The 11,716-nt window shown below is 41.5% G+C and overlaps 1 protein-coding gene across 2 annotated transcripts in view; it reads right to left on the reverse strand.

Moving 5' to 3' along the window:
• The window catches only part of LOC116692828 (endothelin-3), a 10,203-nt gene extending 3,958 nt beyond the window's left edge, over positions 1-6,245 (reverse strand). The window contains exons 1-2 of one of the 2 annotated variants that reach the window (XM_032521381.1): positions 5,752-6,241; positions 5,406-5,619 (exon numbers count right to left, since the gene is read on the reverse strand). In XM_032521381.1, the coding sequence (XP_032377272.1) occupies positions 5,406-5,619; positions 5,752-5,821 (284 nt within the window). In that variant the 5' untranslated portion in view covers positions 5,822-6,241. Of the gene's footprint in view, positions 1-5,405; positions 5,620-5,751 lie in introns of both variants that reach the window. The other variant, XM_032521382.1, reaches the window with a different exon arrangement.
• Between the last annotated feature and the right edge of the window lie 5,471 nt (positions 6,246-11,716).

The following is an 11,716-nucleotide window of genomic DNA, read 5'->3' on the forward strand; positions in this document are numbered from 1 at the left end:
TATTGAAGTTGCACAGCAGTGGAATGTGTCAAAAGTCACCACAGTTAACACAGATTGTACGAATAAATACGAAATATGATCGCTGCTGCGAGACATATGCCTTTTGATCATGTCCCCTGCTTGGCGCACAGTCTCCAGCGTTCTGTCACAGTATCTCTGCTTAACAGTGCGTTTGACAGTGTCCTTGCGAAGTGCAAAAAAGTTGTGGGGCACTTTAAACACAGTCCAACAAGTGCTGCAGAGTTAGAGCAACAGCAGAAGAACGTGGACAGATGAAGGAGTCGCTTATGCAAGATGTTCCAACCTGATGGAATTCAACTCTGGACATCATAAAAAGCATCCGCAGAAACAAAAAGCCACTGAGGGATGTCCACATCACAAACACCAAGATTGGCATGCCAACAGCAGCTGAAATGGGCAAACTGCAGAGGTTGGAAACACTACTGGAGCCTTGCAGGTATGTTTTACATAATATTTCTCACTATCCTGGCTGAGTGCATATAAGAAATAAATACTAAATATGTGTGTGTAAAAATGCAGCATAAATATGTAGAGGATATTTTTTGTGATAAGCAAATGCAATTTATTTTGACAAAAGTGGAGTTGATTTTCTGTTGCAGGTATTTGACTGAACTTTTGGGAGGAGAAAAGTATGTCTCCTGCTCTGTGGCTCTGCCTGCTTTTTGCCATCTCTCTCGGGTGATGGAGAGCTCAGATGATGACCCTGCCTATGTGGCCAAGTTCAAGTCTACATTCAGAAAAGACCTGCAGACACGCAAGGAAAATGCCAACACTGCATATCTGAAAATTGCTACTTCATTGGACCCTAGATTCAAGGACCTCAAGTGTGTACCCAGACCTGAGAGGAGTGAGATGTGAGCCCTAGTCCCCAACTTAGTTAAGGAACAGATGGTTATTGCAGAGAAATAATATGTGGAAGAAAAAACATCAGAGCCACCAAAGAAAAAGTTAACCCTATTGGTTGCATCATCTGAGTCTGACTCTGAACAGAAAGAAGACTCAATTGAGAGCAGTGTGTCTCGATACAGAGCAGAGTCCTGTCCATTAGAGTGGTGGTCCAAACATTCAGGCTCACACAGCAGGCTGGTCTCCTGTGCACAGAAGTACTTAGCCACACCTCCGTACTCTGTGAAAGGTTGTTTTCTCTTGCTGGTCATATTGTACAGAAGAAGAGAGCTTCGTTATCATTTGAAAATGTAAATAATCTTGTGTGCCTTAGCAACTGGCTTGGTGCAGAGGAGCAAAAACTTCAAAAAAAAATCTACAAACTGCACTGAAAGTGTTTTCTGGTTCTTTTTGAGTGAGATTCTCCAAAGGAAATTTGGCACTGAACATAGACTGGTTTCGAAATATAAATTTTTTTTCTGCTGTTATGATTGTAGCTCAAGATTTTGTGGGCAGTTTTTTTATTTTTATTTATAACAAACAGGATAATGCCCTGGCAGTGGCAATAAGCTTTCATTTTATATTTGCTCTAAGTTGAGATTTACACTAAATATTTATTTATTTAACTGCTACTGTATAAACAAAATGCTGTTAAGTGTTTGCAGAACAAATGTTATGGCACTTCTGTTCATTTGGCAGAACATGTAAAATAAAATTGCACTAAATACACTACTTTTGAATTCATTATTCCATTTTGCGTATAACAATGCAATTAATCATGATTAATCAGTGAAATTATGTGATTAATCGTGATTAAAACTTGTAAACGTTGCCCAGCCCTAGTTTTTTGTTAAGTGACCATTGGGTATTGGTGTTGAAAAAATAAAGGCAGCCAGAAAGTCTCTGAAAGGGAATTATAACTTGAAATATAACTTAGATTATATCAAAAATCAGAGAGTCTATGATTGTATACTTTTCTAATCATAATCTTCCCAACTGGATACCGCTGTTAATGCTTAATGCCAGGTTTGCATCTTGTCCTTTTGCCCCACATCTATTACTGACAATCTGAGATGTAATTTGTAAAATTAAAAAAAATACAAAAGGTGTTTGTTGCTTTAGAAGCTATAAAGGCCAAAGATTAAGGTTAATCTGTTTTAAAACCCAGTATCCCAGTGAGATATTATGGCTAAGAGAAAGGTCTGTCAACCAAGGCAAAGACACTGCCCTGATCCATCGAGTCCGTTTTCATAAGACATTTAAAATGAAAAGATCCATTGGCATTAAATACATAAATGGCTTTTCCGCATATTTGCCAGCTTATATCATACTGCCTGCTGCCTGTATCTGATTGAATTGCTGCCACTTCCACTATGTTTGTCACACACACAGAAGGATGGACCCACAGATACATTACTCATGTACGTAAGATGCAATGGTTTTATTAGCAAGCTAAACTCACAGGCAACAGTGTCCAAAAACAGCAGGCAATGGTCAAAATCCAGAGAAACAAAAGGATACAGGAAAACAGGGACAAACGCTTGAAGGCTGAACACAAAGAAGCAGACAATCTCACACTGGGACAAGGGTAACTCAAATACACAAGACAAGGGGGACAATGAGACAGGTTTCACATTAGGGCAGGGACAGGTAATCACACCGGTGGGAAAATCTACAACAGGAAGTAAAATAAGACAACACGAGGGAGAACAGAGAACTTAAAAAAAAGAAAAAAAAGAAACAAAAAACATGGCAGAAACCCAGCCCAGCTGTCCCTTTACAAGGAGCTGTCTCCTTGTAAAAGGACAGCTGGGCTGCAGCCAGGTGACGGGTCAGCGGAGTGGACTGATGAGTTACCCGCCAGAGCATCTGGCCATCCAGCGCTGTGGCCCTGAATGGCGAGGGAAAAGTCCATGAGGCTAACTTTAGCCCTAGAATCCACCATCGCTGCCTGAGTACAGGAGACCCCAGAGGAAGACAGAGTTACAGTGAACTTGGCGTGAGAGGGAACGCCAGAAACTGCAGCATGAAAATACAAGTTCCTTCCCGGATTCTCCTCTGTCTGTCATCAGGGGTTAAACGGGTTCTACCCAGTTGCAATGGCTCCTCACCCGTGGGAACTGGAAGTGAAGCAAAGTCTGGTGTAAATGGCGGTGGCAAGGAGCGCCCCATACTTGAGACAACCGTTCTCTGATCAGCCAGCAGAGAACCCTTGGAGTCAAACCTCTCTTTTTCACGTTTGAAGCGCCGCTTGTCAATCTTGATGGCTAGGGCGATGAGTCCGTTGAGGTCCCCTGAAAGATCCAATGCCGCCATCTGATCATTCAGCACACGGGACAGGCCGTACGGGAAGGCATCCAGTAGCGCAGCCTGATTCCACCCGCTCTCTGCCACCAGCTTGCAAAAGTCCATTGCACAGTCAGCCACTCTTCGTTTGCCCTGACAAAGGCTCACCAGAGCCCAGGTCGTTTCTCTAACCGGAGTGACATGTTGGAAAATCTGTGTGAAAGTCTAGGTGGAGTGGACAAACAAGTCACAAAGGGGTGAATTCCTTCCTCACTCTGCTGCGGCCCATGCCTCTGCTCGTCTGGACAGGTGGGAAATCAGGTAAGCAACTTCAAGCAGTACCTGAGTCCTTCCTCTTCAGTCTGAAGTGTCTTCATGTATCACAATAGGGTCTGGAAATGCTAACATCAGCTGATGGACGATAGAAGAAAAGCTTTTTTCCTTGAAACCAGTCTTTTAAGCAATATGGCAAGTTGAGTAAAATCACTTTAATTATAATTGTACTGCTGGGGAGAGGTCAAAAAAGAAGAAGGAGCATGCACAAACTGACATTCGGAAGGTAAAGCACAGTCTAGGGAGCCAATAAGGAGTAGCTCCACTGGAGCATTTGAGGTGCTTTACTATGGGAGAAAGGTGATACCCTCTCTTCTACTTTCCATGCTAAGACTTAATTCAATTTTAGCTTTAAAGAGCCAAAGCATTCAGGAATGCAGTGCTCACCACAATGTGAGCACATATTTGAAAACACACCTACAACATTTATATTAATGTTGTGGTTTCTGTCAATATTTCACTCAGTCTTTGACCCTTGATTATGTCAATTTGTCCAAACTTGCTAAGAAGTAATAAAGTTGGCACAAGCAGTGTTGGCACAATAAGAAAGAGGAAGAAGGAATTCTTTCCTAATGTCTTGCCAAGAATTTTAATTTGCAGTTAGAAGGTGGCAAAACACATAAAACAAGGTGTGAAAATTATATTTCATGGTATACTACTAATGTGATACTAATGTGCTAGGCCACATGTTGAACACGGTTTGTGTAAGCACATGTTAAAAACTGCTACTCACTGTAGTGATGCCAAATGGGAATGTTCACTTTTCATGGTTCCATATCACCTGCTGAGCCAACATAACCCATGATGGGCAGTTGGCATACCTGGCCAGGACGGGGAACTGGCTTTTGGTAATCAAAACATGACTGTGTTGGTGGTATTAGAACCACAGAATTATCAACCTTAAACATGCTGCCTTCCTTGGTGTTTGTCCATACATGACAGCGCAAGATGTTTATGCCACAGGCCAAAGTCTGTGGCATAAACACAGACTTTCTCTCTAAAGGAAACGTCAATTCATCTAAATTTTAAGTTCACATTTTTTATGAATTAATTTGGTTTCGGTTAAAAGGCAGACTAAAGCTAAAGGCTGGACAAAATAATCAAATTTAGAAACAAATTTACACCGATGACCTCACCAACCTATGTAGATTAGGTGTGCACAACTGATCTCTCATCTCTGTCTACTCAGCCTCACAACTTTCATATGGCAGACATAGAGCTTGTCATGTTAAATGTGAATACTAATTCACCTCTATTCAAAGTAATATTCTTTGGATTATGGTGCCACGACCATCTTGATAAAAAAAAACAGTTGTCACTTGTATATAATGCCCATTATTTGATTCAGTTTGGCCGAAAAAAGTACAGACTTTCTTCTTCTTCTGCTCTTTTTCTTATTCTTAGTCAATTTCTTCTTCTTTTACAATAACAATTATTTTTTAACCTGAACCTGAAACACAGCAGCATGGATATTAAGCTTCTCTTAAACAGTAATTCGATTATACAGACATAATAACCCTTGAGATTATGGCTCAAGGGTTTTACTGAGAGGATGAGAAAGTGAAAAAGAAGTAACTGCAGACAAAATAAAGTTGTTATAATAACCTCTGCCTTTCTGTGACCTCGCAGAGCGAAATTTGTTTCTGTTGGGCAGCGGCTTGTCAGTACTTGAACCATGACTACGTCTGTCGCCCCAGGGAAGAATTTACCGTGCTTTACTTGCAACACTTCACAAATCAACCACATGTCAATCTTCTTTTTAAATACTCTTAATACCCGTCTTAAACACCATTGACAAAGCTTGCACAATCACGCCTGCGCGGATTATGGGGGAATTATAGGCTACATGTTTAGTTAAAAAAAAAAAAAAGCAGTCTTACTCGGGAGTGTTGATCCAGATGATATCCAAGTGGCAGTAGTACACGCATTCTTTATCCTTGTAAGAATAACAGGTACAGCGTTTAGGTCTGGACTTAGCCTCCGTTGCCTCAGACAGTGGATCCGTGGCTCTCCCGGAGCCAGACGCCCTGCTGGAGACTGGAAGACTCCCGGGGTTGACCTCGGATGTGACCGAGTCGTCGGACGTTAAGACACCTGGTACAAGAAACATGTTATAAATAAGTAATAGGCTAATACATGAACGAATGGGCCAACATGGATACATCTTGGAGAAATAAAACATAAAAGTGTGTTGCACCTTATTGCCGACACCAAACGTAGGCCTACCTTTGAAGAGAATGAACGCAAAGATTTTAAGAAGCATGATTTTGGTGAGGATGGATAGTATCCTTGCCATGTCAGATATTCCCAAAATGAATCATAGCCCGATGAGGATGCAGCGCACTTGTCAAGTTAACCTCCCACCAGCACCGAGTGAAAATCCATTAACGTCAGTTTAGATGTCCATGTGCAGCTCATCTCATGCAGTCCAGATGTCAAATAACTGATCGGTGGATGTTTGTCGCGCGGTTCCTTTTACATGCCTATTCGCCTCATGGCATAAATCATAGGTTAACCTGTGAACATCCAATTTGCAGTAAGAGAACAAATTGCTCACCAGTCACACAACAAAGTGTGCTTTGGGATGGGGATCTGTGGAGCAAAAAGGGAGCAACGATGCTCCTCCAAGTCACTTCTCCGTCTAAAAGCCCAAACCAAAGGTAAAAGGTTTTTGGAGAGGCTTGGGTACACGCCCACGATTGCGAGACCACCCACTACGCCAAATGCAGCTATACAGCGTGAGCAGAGAACTACTGGCCACTTGAGTTCCTGCTGATGCATAATATGTCAAAAAAATTAGGCCTATACTTGACTTGTTTTAAGAGAATACAAGAGGTTATTCAGCAACACTTAACAGCACGCCACTATAATGGTGGACACAGTGTGGAAATGGGATTAAAGACCGGTAAATTACCGCGGTGAAGTTAGTTTAATGTTTGACATTCGTTGGTTTTCACAGATGTTACGTTCAATAGCTCATTGTCAAATCTTATAATGCAATAGGCTACCAGCTATCTCAATATTTAATAGTTTTTTTCTGTTAAACATAGAAATCTCAAATCCATTACATTACAGAGAGGGAGAGCCATTAAACATTTCACACGTGCGAATTAGTTAAAAATAAAAATAAAAAGATAATTAGGAGATAAAGGTATACCAATAGAAATAGTATTTTCCACACGTTTCTCATTTCTGAACATATTGACATCAAACCACCTGTAATATGTCTCAGACATCTTCTCACAACTTTCACAGCTGTTACTTTGTGAAAACAATACTTTGAAAATACCGTATCAATATCCCTGATCTGTTATCATTTAAATAGGTTTCTCATTTCTGAATATATTGACATCAAACCACCTGTAATATGTCTCGGACATCCTTTTACAACTTTCACAGCTGTTAGTTTGTGAAAAAGTCTTTGGCAAATCCCTTAGCATCCTCATCAGTTACCTGTTGTCTATAAAATGTATATTTGAAGGTTATCATTTTAACAGGTTTCTCATTTCGGAATACATTGACATCAAACCACCTGTACTATGTCTCAGACATCTCCTTAGAACTTTTACAGCCTTTAGCTTTTAGTTTGTCTTTAACAAATTCTGCATCATCTTCAGTGACCTATTGTGTAAAAAAAATGCACATTTAGAAGTTATCACCTCAATAGGTTCTAACATTTCTCAGACAACCTCTCACAGCTTTAAGTTTGTGATTAAAAAAAAAAACATTACAAATTACTTATTAATATCAGGGCTCTGTTTTGTAACAAAGGCAGATTTATAGGTTGTCATTTCTGAAGATACGGATATCAAATCACCTCTAATATGTCTCAGACTTCATCCCAAAAGTTACAAAGCTCTTACTTTGTGAAACAGCCCATTCAGCCATGCAAGTATGCAATGCATCATTAACAATCAATCTTAGGTAGAACTGGAATCGGCCAAGTAAACCTCAATTTAACAGCCTCGGGAACTCGGTTAGCAAAATCTAAATCTTTCACTGGGAAAAATGTTTTTTAGATGTCCATGAACGCACGGAAAGTTACAAAAGGAAATCAACGCAACAAAGTTGGTGTTGCAATTTTAAGACGGCCCCTAAGTTTGTCTATTGTGGCTGGCGTGTTAGACAGACATTCAGTTGTTTGTGCTCTGAACTGCATCATTATTTTTGGTGATTTTGAGTTAAATACAACTGTGAAACGTCTGTCTTAATTTGCTCTCCAACGTACCCTGAAACTGGGGAAAATTGAGTCTTTGACAAGCTAGATATTGAACGTAACATCCACAAAAACCGACGACTGTCAAACATTAAACCAACATTACCGCAGTCTTAGACCCCAATACAAATACACCTCTGTTATATAAGAGTCCGTCTGGGAATAATCACAGCCTGCACTAAGGCAAAGATGATTAGGTGCCACTTCAATAACTAAGATGTTTGCTTAACATGCCCCGTAAAAGAGTGAAAGGTCAGTGCTTATGGATCAGAAGAAATGTTTTGAGAACATTTTTAAAACGTGAACGCTCGTATCAAGTCTTAGGACCAATCCATGCAACAGTTTCCAGGCCTAAATGACTTTAGGCAGGAGATACTGTTTTGGAGTTGTTAATCCACTTGATTTTAACAAATGCTGCTGCTGCGAAACAGTGACATTGTTTTCCCTGCACAGTTCATCTGCAGTATCAGTCTGTTTTAGGAGGCAGGGGGTGTTTGTTTTAGCACCAAAGCGCTTCACGTGCACGGTGACGTTGAGGCTTGTTTCTAAGGTTATGTAACCTTGTTCCATAGCCTAGATAAGAAATAAAATGGATAGAAAGGCCATTCCTATTCAAATCAACAGGGTGAGGGGATTGTAGCGGTGGGGCAGGTAGGAAGGTAGGAAGGAGCCTGATTATGGAGGGGTTTGTGGGTGAGGAGGAGGACTTTAAACTGGATGTGTTGGGAAACAGGGAGCCAGTGGATCTTCTAAAGGACGGTAGTGATGTGATCACGGGAACGGGTGTGGGTGAAGAGACGGGCAGCAGAGTTTGGGATTTATTGAAGCTTATGTAAGGCTTTTGCAGGTGAACCATAGAGTATGCTGTTGCAATAGTCAATTCTGAAAGTGGTGAAGGCATGAATCAAAGTTTTGGCAGCAGAGAGACGGGCAATGTTTTGAGGTGAAAGAAGGCAGTTCTGGTTATTTGATTAATGTCGTTTTCAAAAGTGAGGTTGCTGTTGAAGATGACTCCCAGGTTTTAGATGTGTGGGGATGGAGATAGTATGTTTTTTTTGAAGTGAGACCTAAGTTATGGGTATTCTTTGTGAGGGATTTCGGGCTGATTTATTGTAGCTGAGTTGTAGGAAATTGGTTTGCATCCGGGTTCGAATATTGGTAAGGTAGTTGGACAGGTTGGAGGATGTAGCTGTGGTGATGGATTTGATTGAAATGTGGCTCTGGACATCATCAGCGTAGCAACGGAAGTTTTTGTATATGTTTGTGTATGATATTTCCAATTGGCAGGATGTGAATGATGAAAAGGACAGGACCAAGCACCGAACCTTGGGAGACGCCTTGTGAAATAGAAAAAACGGAGGAGGTGATTTGTATGAAATGTTGTCTGTTGGTGAGGAACCAGGAAAGTGCGGTGCTACTATTGTTGCAGTAGGTTTCCAGCCGGATGAAGTTGTTGATGGTGTCAAAGGCTGCAGTGATGTTGAGCATGAGGTGGTCAGAGTCAGAGGAGAAGAGGAGGTCATTGGTGACTTTGAGAAGGACTAATTCAGTGCTGTGTTGTGAGTGGAATCCAGATTGAAATAGTTCAAACAGGTTATAAGAGGAGAGTTGGGTTTTAATTTGACAAGCAACAAGCGGAGGTTGGATATAGGTCGGAAGTTCGACATGGTTTAGACCAGGTTTCTAGAGGAAGGGATTGATTGATGTAAGCTTGAGTGGGACTGATCTAGAACTGAGAGAAGAATTGATGATTGTAGTGATGAGCGGGGCGATGGAGGGGAGACAGGTCTTAATGAAAGCTGAGGGGATGGGAATCAAGGCTGCAGGTGGAGCTCTTCATACCTCTGGTGAAATGTGAAAACTCCACGGGGGACAGTAGAGAGAAATAAGAGAGTGACTGAAAGGGTAGGGGGAGCACTAAGGTTGAAGTGGTCAAGTTGTTGTAAATGGTGTATTGAAAAAATGAGAGAAAAGAGTTTTAGAAATGTTGTCAGGTGGTTAAGAAGTTTGTTTGTTGTAAAGAAGAGAGTCTTGGGGTTGTTGCAGCCGGAGTGCATGAGCTGTGAGTGGTAGTAGGACCGAACAGTGTTTAGGGTGTTTTTGTATTGGTAAAAGTAGACTGCGTATGCGTGGAGGTGAACTGTTAAACCAGTGTTATTGTCTTTCCTGCTGACATTTGCGGGACTTCATTTGGTGAAGTTAAGGAGTGTACCAGGGGCTGAGTGTGAGAAGGAGACAGTTTTAGTAATAATGGGAACCAGTAGGTTGAGACAGGAGAACAGAGTGTTGTTGTAGTAGTCCATAAGGTGAGTTGGATCATCGGACACTGAGGAGGGAGGCAGATATTGAATTGGAGAGAGAAGCTGAGAGTACAGATTGACTGAATGAGATTTTGCACTTGTGTTATGGGATAGGAATGGGGATGTTGATGTTTGTGATGATTGCAAGAGGGTCTGAGATATGGAGGTTGATGCTGGAGTAATCTGGAGAGATTACTGTGACACCAGCGGAGCAGACCAGATCAAGGATGTGAGGATAGTTCCAGAAATTCAGTGGCAGATTTACAGGTGATGTTGATGTGGAAGTTAAACTCTCCAAGAATGAGGACAAAGGGTGATGTAGCACAGAGCTGGGTGAGAAAATGCGAAAAATTTGAAAATGTGGGATTTGGCTTGGGGGCCGGTAGATAATGGAAGGGACAAGAGGACTGGGCCCAGAGAGTTTAAGGGTGAAATGTTCAAAAGACAGGGCGGCTGGGATGGAGATGGTGGTTATCTTAATGTCCTTTCTGTGAACAATGGAAACGCCACCTCGCCGTCCCTTAGTGGGTGGTTTGTCTGTGTGGGTGAATCCTGTTGGTGCGATCTGGTTGAGTGAGAAATAGTCCAGGGGTTTGTGCCAGGTTTTGGTGATGCAGAGGAAGTCCAGTTTGTTGTCATTCAGGGTGAGAGTTTTGATACTTAGCGATTGAGTTTTGAGCAAGGTTATTTTCAGATGACATTTAGGGATTAGTTGAGGGGACTGGGGAAGGGGACAGAGGTTGAGCAAATTGGCATGTTGTGAATTGCTGGGTTGACGTGATGACACAATACTTTTTGACCATAGTGAAGGGATGCAGTTGGATGATGAGAAGTAGTATGTGAATAGGCAGCAAGAGCGTTTGTTTGGAGGAGGAGGTGGTGACATATGAGGCCACAGGGGAAGCTGATGAGGGTGATGGATCTGGGAGCTGTCATGGTGCTGAGAAGAAGAAGACTGTGGGGAAGCGGGGTTGTGTGGGGTAAATAGTCATACACTTGGAACAGACTGTACATGACTATTTAATTTTTTTTTCATCTTTTAATCTTTAACAGACAATAGATACAACGTCAGACTGATAAAAAAAAAAACACTGTGCCGCTCAAAAGCTACCGCTCCTGCTACCGACAACTTTTAAGGTGGAATGTTTTCTTGCATGTTACTCAGGGCATGAGTTGCCGTAATGAATCAGTCAAAACACCTTAAATGTCAACATAACAACTTGACCATTCCCTCTGTTTGTATTGTCTTTCGTGCATCAAAGACAGACAGTCAATGCTCATGATGCATGACATACACTTTATTGATGATTGGATCCAAAAGACCTTAAAAATGTAACATTATATGAAATTGGTTTATGCAAACAGACAATATTCTATTTTCTGACTTTGAGAAAAAAAAATACCGTAGAGCCGTCCGATGCGCTCCCACAGCACTACACCACTGGCTATGGGCTGTGTCATGTGTTAAAGTTTACATAAATATATTGAATTTTAAGTCAGTCTTTTTATTGATCAAGGTCAGACAAATCATTTCAGTGTGATGGTCTAGTTTTCTCCATGACTAATGATGACAGAAATCATAGTCTGCATGTGTGTAGCTGGAGTCTCTGCAATACATCTGCATTTTGAGGCATTTGGGCGGCAGGCCAGATATGGGCACAGACTCAATGGAGTG

Source organism: Etheostoma spectabile, chromosome 7 (genome assembly GCF_008692095.1).
Source record: "Etheostoma spectabile isolate EspeVRDwgs_2016 chromosome 7, UIUC_Espe_1.0, whole genome shotgun sequence".
NCBI lineage: Eukaryota > Metazoa > Chordata > Actinopteri > Perciformes > Percidae > Etheostoma > Etheostoma spectabile.